Source organism: Scylla paramamosain, chromosome 33 (assembly GCF_035594125.1).
Source record: "Scylla paramamosain isolate STU-SP2022 chromosome 33, ASM3559412v1, whole genome shotgun sequence".
Lineage (NCBI taxonomy): Eukaryota > Metazoa > Arthropoda > Malacostraca > Decapoda > Portunidae > Scylla > Scylla paramamosain.
The window spans coordinates 17,572,368-17,589,445 of NC_087183.1; the positions used below are offsets into that span (position 1 = coordinate 17,572,368).

A 17,078-nucleotide genomic window follows, 5' to 3' on the forward strand; every position below is an offset into this window, starting at 1 on the left:
CTCTAGCAGTTTCCTTATCTCCTGTTTTTACCTTTCATTCCTGCTACGCCTCTACTGCTTCTTTTGTCTTCTGTAACCTGCTGCTTGTCTCCTGTTGTCACTCCTCGTCCTTGCTACGTCTCTACTGCTTCTATTGTCCTCTAAAACCTGCTACTTGTCTCCTGTTGCTACTCCTCATCCTTGCTACGTCTCTACTGCCTCTACTGTCTTCCACTGCTGCCCACCATTCCTTCTTGCCTCACTTTCTGTTCCTTTTTTTTTTTTTTCTTCTTCTTCTTTTATCCCTTTGCACTCCAACTAGCGTCTTCCCTCATAGCACCGGAGTTCGCTGACTGGCCAAAGTGCAACTAGAGGGCGCCACGTGCCGTTGAAACTACGTCTTGCTCCAACTGGTTCTTGAGCAGCGGCGGCACACAACCAGAACCAGTAGGAGCTGCTCTGTCGCTACGGTGGTTTTTTGGCTTTTTTTTTTTTTTTTTATTTGTCATGATTTAGTTCTAGAAGTTCGCAGCTGTGGTGGTGGTGGTGGTGGTAGTTGGGGTGTCCTGTCGTGTGTGTGTGTGTGTGTGTGTGTGTGTGTGTGTGTCACAAGAGACAAAACGGTAGAGAAAGCAGATCTACGAGAGCTCCAATGACCCCCAAAGAAAGCAAAAAAAAAATGGAAAGCACACACACACACACACACACACACACACACACACACACACACACACACACACACACACACACACACACACACACACACACACACGCTGAGTAACACATCTGAAACACAATATGCAGAGTAATATTACTTTTCGTGGCAACAAGAAAGCGGGCGGCCGTAACCTGACCCTCACTCCTGCGACCAGCACATCTGTCCTTCACACCGACTCGAGTCCTTCTTGGCATTCCTCTCTGACACGGAGGATATTGCGTCCGGTCGTTGCTCGATCTCAGAAAGCCACGAAAAAGTTGGTGTAGGAGCTCCTTGATGTAAAACTGGTATTAATGTTGAGCCTGCGAGTCTTTGAGAGTCTCTGCTTCTGACACTCAAGGACGCCAAGTTTTAGGTGTTGTTAAGCTCCTTGGTATCGATGTGTTGAGAGTACGAGTTAATTGTGTGTTTTTTTTATTTGTAATGTCATGCTTTTGTTGCTTGTCTTTGTTTTAAGGATGTTTTTTTTCTTTTTTTTCGGTAATAAGTGTGTTTTTTTGTTTGTTTTTTTTACGGTAAAGTTTAAAGTTTCTGTATATTAATGTGTGTTGGTAATATGAGTTTATAATGACGTGCTTTTTATGACCTTGATTTTTTCTAATTTTACGATGTTGTTTTGCGGGGGAGGAGGGGGGAGAGGGTCGGTGATACATTTTTTTTTTTTTTTTTTTTTTTCATCAGGGCTCAAGTTTCTTGGTATTGATGTATGATGAGAATACGAGTGTACACTAATGTCGACCAGTCCTTACTGATTGGTGTTTTGTGAATCACTAATGACGCTGATTCTTTTCTGGGTGTTACGTATGTTTTCTTTTTTTCAATAATATACGTTTTATTTTACTTTATTTATATGAATGCTTGAATAGAAAAGGAAGGAATTAAATCATACAATGTTAAAACCACCACTTATGCATCTCGAATCCAGAATGCTTCGGGGAGTGAGTCAAATCCTACAGTTACTGATCTACATTCACTTCAACTCTTATAAGAAAACATCTGAGAAAAAAAAAAAAAACTGAACCTTTGAATAAGGATTTAAACCTGTTTTGGTCAAGTGTTCAATCCTTTATGTCCTTTATTCAAGCTTACTACTCAGAACCCACTTGAACATTTATAGGAAAACATTTACGACACAAAAACAAAAGTAATTCAACCTCAATATAAGGATCTGAACCTCCTTTGTCCAAATGTTCGATCTCACATACAAGCTTGCCAACCAGAATGCGCTGGAATAATGAAGGAAAAAAAAAAACACTTATAAGACAAAAGAAAGGTAACTGAACCTCTGGAATTTCTCTAAGTGTTCGAATCTTTACATCCTTTACCAAGCTTACCAGTCAGAATGCACTTGAAAACTCATAAGAAAAACTTGAACCTCCGGAATCTGAACCTCATTTCTCCGAAGTTCGATTCTATACAAAAAGCTAACAGAAGCAGCATTCAGCGCTAAGTGAAGCCTCTGGGCTACATGAAGAACTTAGATTAACCCTCTCCCGCTCGATAAAAGTACTGAAGCTTCAAGAGCAAGCTTCATCTGAACCACGAAGCGAATGAAGCGATAATCAGATGACCGAGTGAACCTTTCTCGTCCTCCCACAATCAGTAAGGAACAGTCACTCGTTTTCTGCAAGACAACTGGCCAATGAGTCTCCTGCAGCGGGGAGCAAAAAGAAAATGGACGAGTGTGGAGGTAAATGCGGCCGTTAGAGAGGGCGGGTGATTGATTATATTACCTCATCTCTATATATAGCCATCTGGGAACAGCGGGCTGAGTTCACGCTAACTGGATGCTGCTGATCTCTGCAAAGCGCCCCAACTCAGCACCCCTCTGGCCAATCAACGAACGGCTTAACCTAACCAACCAATGAGGAAGCCGGAAAACCTTGAACCAATCACCAGTCGAGTTCGGCAGTCAATCCGCAATATCCATCCGCCTCGAGCGTTAAGTGTTCGTAGTGAGAGTTGTGCGCTTGAGTTTTGAATTCAGGAGACTTCATTAATTTTTGGTGTTAGCAACAAGAGCTGTGTACATGTGTGTATGTGTGTGTGTGTGTGTGTGTGTGTGTGTGCGTCGCTGCACGTGTGGGACGAGTCTGGCTCACGTGGCGCATCTGTGGGCTGTGGTACCGGTGGGCGGGGCTTCTGCTGCGGGAGTTCCCCTTTCATATACCTGCTCTCTCGCGGCTCTCCAATGGAATGTGCTCTTGTCTTACTGTCCACGCTCTATTGAAGGATGATGAGGCGTGTGTGTGTGTGTGTGTGTGTATGTGCGAGGGATGATGACGTGTATGTGTGTGTACGTGTGTGTGCGCGGGTCGGTGAACCAACCTCCGCCAACTGAAAAATTTTTTAAAAGGGTGCGTGAAGGAAGCTTCGTTCAGGATGTGCTGTAAAGAAGGGGCGGGGAAGGAGGAAGGGCTGCGCTGCGGGGTGATGGGCGGGGTGAGGATGAGGGGTTCTAACCACCGCATCGCCACGCCCAAACAAGGGGAAGAGAAGTGACGAAAGCCTTTCCACACACTCCATCCGCTTCCTCCTCTTCTTTTCCTACTCATCTGAACACACTTCCTTCTTCTCCTCGTCATCTTCACTCTCTTCATTTGCTCTCGCTTCCCCGCGTCCTTTTCTTTCGCTGGATCCAACACCTTGCTTTCCCATCCTCGTCCTCTTAAGTTCCTCGTCTTCGTCTTTTTCCTCGTCTGGTTCCATCACCTCGTCCTTCTCTCCTTCTTCATTTGTTCTTATTTATCTTCGTCCTCTTTTGAACTCTTTATCTCTCACTTCTTCGCTTTCCTCATCGTCACCCTTTTATTTTTGTCGTCATTTTCTTCGTCTTTCTTACATCATTTTGCTTTCCTTATCGTCCCTTTAATCACATCGCCCTCGCGCCTCCATCACTCAGCAGGCCAACATGTCTACTCTTACCCTATCCGGCAAGACGCCACGAACACCCACACGCCGAACATGTGGTTCCGAAACACCGGTAGCAATAGATACACTTGCCCCAACCAGACCCCGACCCAGCCTCCCTCCTGCCCCTACCCTGACCCAGCTCCGCAACCCTCCCCTACCATGACCCTCTCTCCCTCCCTCCCTCCCTCTCTCCCCTCCTCTCTGCTCCCTTCGCCTGCCACACTAGCAACTCGCGGCCAGAACCAGTTGGGGACGGCGGACGGGTCGAGAGGCGCAGTACGCGGCCTGAATACGAGAAAAAACAAAGAAGGAAAAGAAGAGAAATGGGTTGAAGGAACGGAACAAGTATAGCGCGCACAGGGAGGAAAATTTGTTGTTAGTGTTGTTGACATTTTTGCTTTGAAAGGATAAAGCGGATATTTAAGATTAGATAGGAATGTTTGTTTTTCTTTCCTTTTTTTCTTTTTTTCTTTTTTTTCTGGTGAGATGTGACGGCGGTGAAGTCTTTGTGTTGTGTGACAGTGGAAAGGATGTTACGGTATTGCTGGGTCATTGCTGTACGTGTGTGTGTGTGTGTGTGTGTGTGTGTGTGTGTGTGTGTGTGTGTGTGTGTGTGTGTGTTCGGAAACTTATCCACGTCAGGCGGACGTTTCTCGTGCGTGTCTTGCGAGCCAGAACAAACAAACGGTCGAGTTGGAAATCAGTTTTCACCTCAAAGATTTGTCGTTGTTATCACTTGGGTTGTTTCGCGTCACTAGTCATCGGCAATAGTGAGTGAGTGTGTGCGTGTGTCGTGGAGGCGAAGCGCGAGACTCACCGACACGATACCAAAATGGAGAGAGAAAAGATGAAAGTTCCCGGAGAATCTTTGTTCACGAAACAGCAAAGAGACAGGGAGAGGAAGAAAGGGCGAGAAGATTAAGGCTATGTACTCAGTAAGTTTCACTCAGGCAAGCGCTAAGATACCTGACATCATGCCCACTGCCTCCATGACGTGCTGATGCTAATAATAGTAATAACACGTAATACTACCATTGTAATGGCTACCGACTCTAATTAAGCGTCATTATAGCACCACGGGGGACTTTCTGGCTCCCTGTGGCTCTGTGTGGCTTTGTAACTATCATTAGAGCACCAAGAGGTATATTTAGCCTCTCTGTGGCTCTCTCAGTACCCGCAGAGGCACCCTCGAGTTTTTCCTTCAAGGCCTCGATATTAGCGGCCGAGGAACCGTTGTGCGTGGAGGCGTAAAGAGCAGAGGTTGGGCCGCGCTGCCAGCAAGTGTCACCCCGAGGCCACAGGTGGGCTGTCGGGGGGCACTTGTCTTAGGGACACAACAGAGGGACCGAGGACAAAAAAAAGTGTAGCAGGACCTTTTGGCCACGGGGCAGCCCCACCCTGCTCTTGGCTCCCTCCCTCCCTCCCCCCGCCTCCCTCCCTCCCTTCCAGGCAGCCGCGAGTTGAGCAAAGTCAAAGATTAAAACCCGCAGGAAGGAGGATGTGGGTGTCCTCTGCAGTGTTTCCTTAAGGGCGGCGCGGGGCGGGATGGAGTCAGCCACCTCATGACGGAGGGGGACGGACGCACGCCTAATGGCTCCAGGGGCGATTCCAAGTGTTTACATTGCGCAAGAATGAGATTGGTCTGGATTCTTAGGAGCGGCGCGCGGGGACTCCCCTTGGTGGTGTAGGCGTGGTAACTACACCAGCCCGCCGCCCGCTCCCCCACAAGTGAGCCGGCCCCCGCCAAGGACGAAGGACGCGGTCGTCTCCTCTCCGGATCCCAGGAGCCTCACTTGGTCTGGAAGCCGCGGAGGGCGAGGAGGCAGCTACGGGGAGTTCCAGCACCAAGAAGAACAGTGAGAGGCCGCTGCCACCATCGCCCGGAGGAGGATTAACCCGATAATTGCTGTTTGTGTGCACCTGACAGGACTTTGTGGCGACGCGACGCCTCACGGTAACTACCACTACCAGCAGTGTTTGTGTGACATAGTCTGAAACGGGAGGTTTGTCTCTGAGGAGGTCACAGGTGCAGCAGTGGCCCGGGAAATGCTGCGAAGAGTTGATGACTGACACTGTGCGTTGCTCCGCGAGAGTATTTGTGACTGTCTTTCTCGCCGCGACTCTAGAATCACTGCCTAGTTGATAATGGCGCCTCGACTGGTGACGCAAAGCTTGTGACGTGTTCTGGAAACGAAAGAGTACAAGTTGTTGACGTTGCTTCTCCCCCCCAAGTATTTATTACGGAAGGCACGGTTAACATGACAACTATAACCATCCCTCTACGTCTAGTCCTCAGCAGTATTAGGTGAGTTGTGAGTATCCTAAGCTCCGTTGTTCCACCCCCATCTCACCTGGTCCATTCGTTCCCCGTCTGGCCTTGGGGGAGAACAGGAGTGGGCTCTAACCACCCTCTGCCTGGGCATCACCCACACTGGAGTTGCACAGACCAGCGATATGACTTGAACTGCCAACCCACCCACCCTCTTGTTGACACTCCTGCAAAGCCAGACTAAACCTTGGTGTACGTGACCAAATGACCAGAGCTGGGCAGGCGCCCGTTTGACCCCTCCTAGTATGTGTGCGTGAGTGAGTGAGCAAGGGAATAGTAGTAGTAATAGTAATAGGTGATGGTAGCCTATCGCGAAGGACGCAGCGCCGCGCCCTCAACCTGCTGTACATACTGGCTCGCTTGCTGCCCTGTTGCTTCCCGCTTGGCCTCTGCTCAGCTGCCCACTTCTCATTAACAGTGCCTGGAATTCATCGGAAAAGCGGAAAAGGCTGCATCTAGACTCTCTGTGAATCAGGACCAAAGTGGTGATCGCGCTGTGTTTGCCGCGAGTGAGTGAAGGAGTGAGGGAGTGAGGTGTTCGTCGCGGAAGTGTGAGGCGGGTGTCGTTTTTTGCTCATTAGTGCACGCCCGTGTGTCGCCGTGGAGGTGTGTGTGTGTGTGTGTGTGTGTGTGTGTGTGTGTGTGTGTGTGTGTGTGTGTGCGACAAATGTCTCGCTATTCCCACCGCGCGGCGGCACTCGCAGGCGACGTAATGGCTGGTGTCACAAAAAGGAACAAAAAGCGTCGTGCAATCTCCCCACAATGATCCATCCATCAGTGTTCCGTCAGCGTTTCGTCAGCGTGTGAACTGGTCACCTTTGCGCGGCACGAGGCTCGCCTTGCTCTCTCTTCCAGTACTGGCAAGGCTGCGGTGAGGCAACATGTCCTCACCAACGTAAAACTTGCCTGTAGCTTATTCCTGTTTGCAGCAAAAAGGGTCCTGCTTTGCCTCACGTGAGGGGCGTGGCTGTCCTCACCGCGCCGCCCCTGTCTGCCATAGGGCGCCCTCACAGAAGCTTAGGCGATCCTACCTGTTCTTTTTTTTTCTTTCTTTCTTCTTTTTTTTTTTTTATCATCTTCCTTGTCGCGAGACCACACCTAAAAACTCACCCGGGGAAGTCCCGAGTAGAATTCATCTGGTTCTGGATTCGACTGTTGCCAGCGAGTGATCGATCCTCGCCTGGCTTTTTTTGCGTCTTCTCTAATCAAAGTAAATTAACAGTTCTCAAGGTTGTCGACCCAGGCGCGGCGGGAAGACCTTCGGGGCAAGTAACGTGCGTTCAGTTTCCCTCTCAGCGGGGCAGAGAGAACGTGTGCGCGGCGTACAGCGTGCCCGAGCCACAGTGAGTTATTTACTTGAGCAACCTGGGAGAGTCTGCCCGCAGGGGACGGCGGCGGTGGTGGTGGTGGTGGAGTTCCAGGATTTTTTAGCCGTCCAGGATGCGGTGAGTGTGGTGATGAGTGATGAGCAGCAGGCCCTAGCGCTGGTGCCGAGGCTGCAGCAGCGTAGTGACCCGCACAGCCTCCATCACGGCCTCGCCTGCACCCGGAGACACACTTGGCCGTGGTGCGCGGCGCGGCGAGAAGTGAAGCGCAAATAAAGAAAGAAAAGAAAAAAATGGAGCAAAGAGGAGGCAAGCTTACGGTCGGTGCGGCCACGAAATTTCCCTTAATCATCGCTCACGCTTCCCACGGGGCGGCTATGGCGCGCTGACCGATCCTCTCTGAAAGGCGCCATAACTCAGAAAACTAGTGTAAAGGTCACACCCGCGGGAGGAGCCACGGGCGTGGTGGTGGTGGTGATGGTAGTGGTGGCGGAAGGGCACTACGGAGGCTCAGTATGAGGAACAAAAGCACGCCTGTCTCGGCCACGTGCTCGATGTGCCGCGGGTCATAATAATCCTTCACCAAACGCATGAAGTAACCAACCCCGTACAAATTTCTCCACATCGGGACTGAAGGGAGGGAGGGAGGCAGTGCGCGAAGCTTCCTCATGTGCTGTCCATTTTTTATCCCGTTGAGCCTCGCTACGTCACAGCCGAACCACAGCCGAGCCACTGCCAGCCTGCCATGGCCCTGCCGATAAATCAAGTCAAATCAATACTGTGTTTTAGGTGAAGTGACTGATGAAGTGCCTTGTCCTTATGGCATACCTTTAGTTCACTTTTGATATGTTAAGAAAGAGTTTTATTGCCGAGGAATCAAAGTCACTGCCGTGTTGTGAGTGAAGTCTGTTGAGTGAGTGTCTGGTCTCTGTTGCTTTGGTGCAGCTTAGACATGTTAAGCAAGACCATTATTGCCAGGAAATGTCGCTGCCGTTTTGAGTGTCTGGTCTTTCTCGCATATCAATTTATTTTAGACATGTTAGGCAAGACTTTGATTGCCAAAAAATCTGTCGCTGCCGCGTTTCAGGTGAAGTTTCCTGAGTGACTGACAGAGCGCTTTGCCTCTGCTGCATATCTTTAGATCAGTTAAGCAAGACATTTACTGAAAAAAAAAAATTCAAAGTCATTGCCGTATTCAAGATTAAGTTTCCTGAGTGACTGACGGAGCGGGTCTCTGTTGCATATCCTCAGCTCAGCCTGACGCGTTGGCAAGGCAAGACCTTTACTCCTTGGACTGAAGCCAGGAGCGAGACCTTTGCCTCGTTGCTTCACTGGTTCTAATTCTCCTCATTCTAATGTTTCTAGCGTACAATGGACGAGTTCCGGGTGAAATATTAATTTATTTCTCCCCGACACAGAATATCACGTCTCGCGCGGCGGAGCTTCTTTTTGTCTTGTTTTGTTCCTCCACCGCCAACCTCCTGCGTGTTCATTTTGTTCCTTTTCTTGCCGTGAACGTAACGAGCATGACGGAACAGTTACTCCTAGTGTGTGCCGTGCCTTGTGTTATGATGTATGTACGCACACACACACACACACACACACACACACACACGCACACACACACACCTCTGACCTTTAAACCCTGAGGTGTAGGTGGGGTGAAGTGGCCATATACGTATCTGTCTATTTTTCTGTCTATCTATCTATCTATCTATCTCTCTATCAATCTATACATACATACATACATACTTATATCTAATTATCTATCTGTACATGATATATTTTTCTTTTCTTTTTTTTTTTACTTACGACCCCCCCAACCAGCCCCGACCTTGCTCGCCTTGCCACTACCGCAGAACACCCTCCCTCCCCCTACACTTCCCCACTCCCCACTCCAGCCCCACCCCGCAACACTCCACAGAACAGGCTGTCTACCGCCCTCCCCTTACCTCACCCCCACCACCACCATGGCTACCACCAGTGTACTCTCTCTCTCTCTCTCTCTCTCTCTCTCTCTCTCTCTCTCTCTCTCTCTCTCTCTCTCTCTCTCTCTCTGTAGCAATACAAAACACTCACAGCAATACAAATAAACACACTACCACTCCACACACGAGACCTTTAAGACCGTGCACGTGTAGGCAGCACCTATACCACGCACGTGTGCTATCACCTGAGAGTAGCACGTGGCAAGGAAGGCGTGCACGAGAGGTAGCGATTGCGGTGGTGTTTGTGGTGTTTGCGGTGAACGGGTGTGGCAGGATATGGTGGCAAGGAGTATGGGATAGGGGGGGCAGAGAACAGGAAAGGTAGCAGAAAGTGTTATAAGGAAGGTGAGGGAGGTACAAGCAGGTTATGAAGCAGGAAAGGTGGTGAATGTTGTAGGGACCAGGTGAGGGGAAGTGAGTGAAGGTGAGGCGAGGTGAGGGGTAAATAAAGGGGGGTGAGGAAGACACAAGTAAGTTAGGAAGAGGAAGAGTAGTAGCAGATATTGTAGGGAAGAGGTGAGGGGAGGTAAAGGGAAGTTAGGGGCAAGTAAGGGGCAGATAAGGAAAAGGTAAGGGAAGGTACTTAGGAGGACGACAGGTAGCAGTAGGTATTGTAGGGAGCAAGAGAGAGGAAGTAATGGGCAGGTGAGGGGCAGGTAAGGGAAAGTAAGGGGCAGGTAGGGGAAGGTATGGGAAGGTAAGGGTCAGGTGTAAGATGATACGGCAGCCAGGTGTCGCTCGGTGATAGCAGGAAGTGAAAGCTTCCTCCTATGGTCCTCACCCGCCAAGGCCGCTAAATTAAGGACTGGAATTTAGAGGAACGCGAGCTCTTGTTTTACTTATTGGCTGGGATTGAGGAGACACGGAGGCAGGGAGGTGGTGGAAGGGTAGTTACTGGCGCTACGAAGGTTAGTGTGTGTGTGTGTGTGTGGGTGTGTGGGTGTGTGGGTATTGTGTCATAATTCAAGTCACACTCCTTCCGGGCCACACACACACACACACACACACACACACACACACACACACACACACACACAGAGGCATCCCTCCCTCGCCCACAAGAGTTGTACTTAGACGGAACCACTTTTTGGCTACAGGTGTGTAGGTGACCGTGGCATTTCAAATTAGCTGGACTCTCTGTTAGGCGGCGGCTACTGAGCGAGAGAGAGAGAGAGAGAGTTTTGTCGTTAGTTTTAAGGCAACCGCAACGAAGGCATAAGAGAAACACTATCTAATTCCATGACTACAAACGTAATAACAAAATAACAATAATTATACATAAGGAGAAATGAGCCACGCTCGTGATAAGCCCCGTTGCAAACATGAACGCTTCCTACCTAACCACGCACCTCACCTACCTACACTCATTTGTTTTATTTACGTTTTTGTTTTGAGTGCCAACCTTTAAAAGCGGGGTGAGGCAGTGAGGCCACCACCACCACCACCACCACTGCTGCTGCGCCTGATGTGTAGCCTTGTCTCTTCTCTCACCCCTCCCCACCCCTCCTCCTCCTCCTATCCCCCTCCTTCCCCTGCTCATGTATTATTTAGCCTCGCTGCCCCGCGGCCGGATATGCAATTTAGCACGATTTCCTAATTATATCAACTGATTTTTAATATAATTTCCTGTGTATATATATATATTATTTCTTTTTGTTTTTGTTTTTTTTTGTCTAGGCGCGTCTGTTTGTCTTCCTCCCCCCTCTCCCTCCCTCTCTCTCTCTCTCTCTCTCTCTCTCTCTCTCTCTCTCTCTCTCTCTCTCTCTCTCTCTCTCTCTCTCTCTCTCTCTCTCTCTCTCTCTCTCTCTCTCTGTACCACGCATTTACACCCAGAGATTGGCGTCGTTTCAATATTCTCACTTCTTACGTACTTCCCACAGTAAATCAAAGCCTGTCTGTAATTTGAAGTTATCCAGGTGATCGTAAGGTATCCAGGTGATTGAAGTTCCAGGTGATAAGCACCCGTGCCTCAGTGATCGCCAGGTTAATTCCCACTCACCTGAGTATGAGATCGACGGTGATTCCCATGTGTCATAAACCACTTCACATTGTCGCTTCTGTTCCTCAAAGGGATCATTAGGTGGTGTTTCTGTTCCCACTGCTACTGTTTATGTATCGCTAACTGTTGGTGTTTATGCTGGTGCTGTGCTGTTACTGCTGCTATTTCTGCTACTGTTGTTCTTGTTAGTGTTTCTAACACTTACTGTCTCTCTAAGTGTTACTGTTTATGCTACTGCTACTGCTATTGCTGTTGCTGCTGCTATTGTTGGTGTTGCTAGTGTTTGCTACTGTTTACTGTTTACCTTTTCTGTTGCCATTACCGCCACTGCTTCACGATTCGCTCCAGAGATTTCTGTGTCCGGTAGGTTTATCTTAGTTTTACCGAGTAACATCGTTTTCTTTTCCCATCTTCCCTCCTCTCGCTCCTTGTGAAGATGAAACTACTGGTTGAGTCACGATGCGCTTGTTTAACACTCCCGGGATGTGAGGGGGCGTGCTGGGGACGGGAGAGTTTAGGGGTTGGGGGACAGAGGGACCCTGGCCAAGTTCGCGTGAAGGGTCACGGCTTTGGTATATTGTGTTGCTCTGTCACCTTTTGGGGTGCAGCGTGGTGGTGACGGCGTGCACTTGTTATTAGTGATAATGTGTCAGTGTGTGTCCTGAGTCCTCATGCATAACAAGAATGTCTGTCTGTGTGTTGCAGTGAGAGCGAGGTGAGCGGGAGCAGCGCCCTCGTGTCTCCGGTCCAGAGTCGGCGCCGCCCGACGCACGGACTTCCGCGCCAGCACCCACACAGCCGCGTGAGGAAGGTGAGCGCGCCGCCGGAGTTGCAGCCGCACTTGGGTGGCACTCAGCCCCAGCACAGCAACGCCCACGCCCACGCCCACACCATCCAGGGCCACGGCGGCACGAATCCCGATCACGCGGACCGGTCCTCCAACTCGGAATATATCCTCAGCCTGCCCTCACAGACGCAGCGTGAGTATTGCCCCTGCCTGCTGCTTCTCTGCCCCTGCCTGTGTCATAACGGTGGCTCGTGTGCCGGTGTCCGCCTCGTCTCACAGCGCCTCTTCTCCCCACAGTGTCTCGGGGCTTCTACAGCAGCTCGGACTCCGGAGTGCCGTCCGAGTATTCTTCTTGCGGAGGCCATGTGGCAGAAGTGAACCGCCACGCCCCGCAGACCAGCTTCTCTCCCACAGCTTCCGTGAACGACCTCGCGAACCAGCACCAGACTCACGAGACTCAGGACGTGTCCTTCTACCAGTCCGACTCTGATAGCGAGGTGAGTCTCGAGAGCTTCTGTGTGTGTGTGTGTGTGTGTGTGTGTGTGTGTGTGTGTGTGTTTGTGTGTGTGTGTGTGTGTGTGTGTGTGTGTGTGTGTGTGTGTGTGTGTGTGTGTGTGTGTGTGAGGCGAGCAGCCTCCACGCAGACTGACACGCGGCGCCCTGTGTTGCAGAGTCTGGACGACTTGCCTCAAGGTCACCGCAAGTCTGGTGTTGTTGGTGAGATGAATAACCAGACGCTGAACCACACCCACATGGAGCCCTCCCCCCTGGTGCTCCCGGTGGGTTCCCCACCCCCCCTCAACCGCATCCCCACGGAGCCCATCATGAACACTCCGCCTCCCCACCCGGCGGGCGTCCACCACAACCAGGCCCGGCGCCACAGCATGGTGGTGCAGCTCAACCTGCAGGGCGCGGCGACACCCCTCTCGGGATTCACGCAGGCGCCCAACACCACGCGCTCCGTGTCCATGGTGTCGCTGACCGGCAACCCCGTGGTATCCACCAGCATGTACCCCAACCTGCACAACGACACGCAGTCCATCTACAGCGACGTGGGCTACAGTCCGCCCGGCGCCTACCACGGCATCCAGCACATGGACTCCCAGGCGTCCCTGACGGGTGTCCCGCACAAGGTGGAGAGCCAGCAGGCGCTGGTCAATCCCCACCCCGAGGCAGGATGCGGCGCCATGCCCGAGCCTCACCACGGGGCGCCGCAACCCGTCGATGACGAGGAGAAGAGGTCCTGGTTCATCCACACACTGAGCGAGAACCTGAGCATCATCTACGCGGTGTTCCTGGTCACGCTGGGCATCGTCATCTACCTGGCAGACACCTTCAACAACCACGACTCCGCAATGGCCGAGGCCTTTAACGTGTTCCTGATCGTGGTGCAGCTGCTCTGGCTCTTCTACGTGCACGTGGATGTGCGCCGCTACGTGAGCCACATCTCGCGGGCGCTGGAGGAGGCCAAGACCAAGCAGGTGAACAAGGACGAGCAGGTGCAGCTGGAGCCCACCGGGGACGGCCAGTACCAGCTGCGCATCAACGTGCCCGAGGCGCCGAGGACCATCCCGCAGTACTATGGCTTCACCTCGGGCAGGCACGGCGGCTCCCTCTACCTCAAGATCGGTGCTACAGGTGAGTCTCTCCTCCCGCCCGCCATCTGCACGCGGCACACTTACTCATGCCACTTTTCTCCCAAACAAGTCTCTAACCTTTGTATTGCGGATATTATTGTCATATACCTTCCATCAAAACCTACACATTTCGATATTTCCTGAACAAGTGTATATTGAGTAAGTTAATGGTGGTGGTAGTGGTGGTGGTGGTTGGCGTTAACCTAATAGTACTGCCTATGTTTCCTCAGTCTTCTGCCTGGGTTACCTGATCCACACCGGCCTTAACCTGGGCCAGAAGATCCTGTACCTGACGGAGGACAACGAGGACTTCGAGAATTGCACGTGCACGACTGACGTGGTGATGTACGTGCTGCAGCCTGTGTACGCCTTCTACCAGCTCTTCTTCATCTTCAAGTACTCCAACGTGAGTCTCCACACTGACCGTGCCTCCTCGGCCCTCGAGGAAGGCTTGTTCTGTTCTGTTATGCCGGGTGGTTATTTGAGTGATTGTGGTGTGTGCTGTGTGTTAATTATCCATTTCCCCGCCCGCAGCTCATCATCAACCGCAGGAAGGTGTTTGCGAGGTTCGGCATCATGCACTGCATCGCCTCCTCGCTGTGCTTCTGGGTGTTCACCATCATGCAGGAAACACTCCAGGCCATCTTCATGAAGAGCAAGGACAAGAGCTACGACTACAGCGGCACCACCGAGGCCTACAAGAAGTACTCGCTGCTCAACGACCTGGACGGCGACGACTCCATCGAGAACGACGTTGACCACTCGGTGACCTATGCGGCCAAGAAGGTTCCCGCCTCGTCCTCGTGGACCATCAACTACGGGTGTGAGAACGACACCCACCTGTCCAGCATGATCAACGCCACCACGCCCTACCTCTACCCCTTCAGCATCGAGTTTAACATCCTGATGGTGGGTCTCTGGATCCTCCTGTGGGAGAACATCGGCCGCTTCGAGCGCCACACGCACATTCCCTCAGTGGAGGTGACCTACGAAGAGGACAACAGCAAGTCGCTCAGCTCGAACCTCATCATCTATGTGGACTGCCACGCTTCCAATCGCGGCCTGTTCGCCGGCCTGCTGATGACCGTAGCCACCGTCATCTCCATTATCCTGTTCTTCATCTTCTCGGCGTCCGAGAGCACCCGCGCGCTGGGCGCCACCGTCAACGGCGCCAGCGAGGTGATCCTGCTATCCTGCATGTTAGTGGCGGGATTCTTCGCCTACAACTCCATCCGCCTGCTGGACATGATCAAGCACGGCATCAGCGCCGTGGACGACATCCTGCTTTTCGTGTGCCTGCCCTGCATCTTTTTCTACGCCTTCTTCACCATGGTGCCTTCCATCACGGACGGCAACTACCTGTCCGTGTGCGTTTCCGTCCTGCAGGTGTCCCAGGTCATCCTGCAGACAGCGCTGATGAACGATGGCCTGCGCCGCTGCTCCAACTCGCAGGCGTTGCAGCACAAGAAGCCCGGCAGGGAGGTGATCACGTACCTGGTGGTGGCCAACGTGGCAATGTGGCTGCTGCAGACATTTGAGATCAAGAGCTCCGAGGGAAACTCCCTATTCTACGACTTTTACGGCAAGGTGAGTCTTCTCTCAAGTGCCTTCCCTTAACTGAGGCTCAACTGCTGGCCAGTTGTTCGCAACTTCCTTTCCTAACGTTTGTGTTATCATATTCTTTGTTTTCATGGTTGTTATTGCTTTAGTTATGACAGAAGGTAATGGTGATGAAGTTAGCAGTGAGGAGGAGGAGGAGGAGAAAGAGGAGGAGGAGAAGGAGGAGGAGGAGGAGGAGGAGGAGGAGAAAGAGGAGGAGGAGAAGGAGGAGGAGGAGAGTAGCGTAAAACCATTTATAAGAGACAACCACTTATTCAGATGTTTTATTAGTCGTGACAGCAATGAACTCACTAACATCGCCTCTCCCTCCCCCTACAGGAGCTGTGGACGCTGCTGTCCCACTTGACGCTGCCACTCGCGCTCTTCTACCGCTTCCACTCCTCCGTGTGTCTGGCGGACATGTGGAAGGCGTCGTACGAGCCGGAGGAGTCCCACTAGGAGGAGCGGCCTCTAGCGCGGCGCCCTTTACAGAGGCTGGCCTCGATCCGGGTCCTCCCCAGCAGCAGCAGCAGCAGCAGCAGCAGCGGCGGCTGCGTCCTGTACATAGTACATCACCCCAGCCCTCCACCGCCGACCAGGCACACCTGAGCTGCTTTCCAGGGGTCTTCTCGCCCGCAAGCCGATTATAGATACAAAAATTTTACCAATAGTATTAATAAGTTTTAAAAATATCGATAGACAGGGTTTGATTTTGAATGCTAGTGTAAATCACACACACACACACACACACACACACACACACACACACACACACACACACACACACACACACACACATACACACACACACAGGAGTGCCAAGGGTCAGCGGTAGGAGGGGCCGGCCATTGGCACCCCTCGGCTCCCTCCCTGGTGTGTACATAACAGGCGCTGCCTCAGGTGCCAAGCCGCTCTCATTGCTCATCCTGTATTTATGATGCCATACAACTGTAGATACTGACCCTCGCCCCTTGTGATAAACTGGTCAGGTCGACGCGCTGCCCTCGGTCGGCTGCCGCGTCTGGCCGAGGTGTCGAGCGCCTCGACTCCTCCTCTTGTGATATGTATGCATAGTGGAGGCTCGCAAAGCAGCAGCAGTTCTGGAGTACTTGACAGAGACGGACGCTGCACGGCCGCCAAGGCCCGGCATTACCTCTCGCTCTGTGTTGTACATGTTGTACTTAATTTTGTTTACTTAAGTTATAAGACAAGTACAAGCGAATCATTTGTACTTATGCCAAATAAAATATTGATTTATCCCACTGGTTTCATTCTGAGTCACGAACGAGTAATTAACTTCGACGACGAGGCAGAATTTGGATATAAGGAGGAACACGAAGAGAGGAGTAAGTCGTTAAGAGAGGTGTCGTCACTGCACACAATGAACAAGAAGTAAGTAAGAAGTAGCCACTCTGGGACGAGACTGTTCAACCCTTGGATCCGGTGGTCTCTTTAATTCTTACTCGAACTGAGATTATGTGATTTTATTGCGATCTGTGGCTGCTCTCTTGCAGTCACTGTGTCACGTACTGCAACTGGTCATTTCCGTAGTTTAAAAGTCTCTAATTTTACACAATTCTGACTTACAGTAGACTCTTTCAGTGGACCATCCGAATTCTAAGGGTTAAAGAGGCTCGAGATTTCACGCTCATGCTTCGAACCGCCCCATCTTGGTCACGTCACGGGCAGGGGCGCAGGATTCACTCAGTCGCTCAGTTGCTGTGGACGAGAGAGAGTGTGTTGCCTGGTCCTCCTGCCTTCCGTAGTCCTGAGTATGAACCTGCAGGAGCTTTTAGTAAGTGTA

The 17,078-nt window shown here is 51.4% G+C and overlaps 1 protein-coding gene across 9 annotated transcripts in view; it reads left to right on the forward strand.

Moving 5' to 3' along the window:
• Positions 1-16,532, forward strand: part of LOC135089854 (proton channel OtopLc-like) — a 110,033-nt gene extending 93,501 nt beyond the window's left edge. For 7 of the 9 annotated variants that reach the window (XM_063985986.1, XM_063985992.1, XM_063985989.1 and 4 more), the window contains 6 exons: positions 11,957-12,231; positions 12,336-12,535; positions 12,710-13,676; positions 13,906-14,081; positions 14,210-15,262; positions 15,614-16,532. In XM_063985986.1, the coding sequence (XP_063842056.1) occupies positions 11,957-12,231; positions 12,336-12,535; positions 12,710-13,676; positions 13,906-14,081; positions 14,210-15,262; positions 15,614-15,733 (2,791 nt within the window). In that variant the 3' untranslated portion in view covers positions 15,734-16,532. Of the gene's footprint in view, positions 1-5,570; positions 5,916-7,322; positions 7,385-11,956; positions 12,232-12,335; positions 12,536-12,709; positions 13,677-13,905; positions 14,082-14,209; positions 15,263-15,613 lie in introns of those variants that run through there. The other 2 variants (XM_063985993.1, XM_063985996.1) reach the window with 2 other exon arrangements.
• Positions 16,533-17,078: the final 546 nt, after the last annotated feature.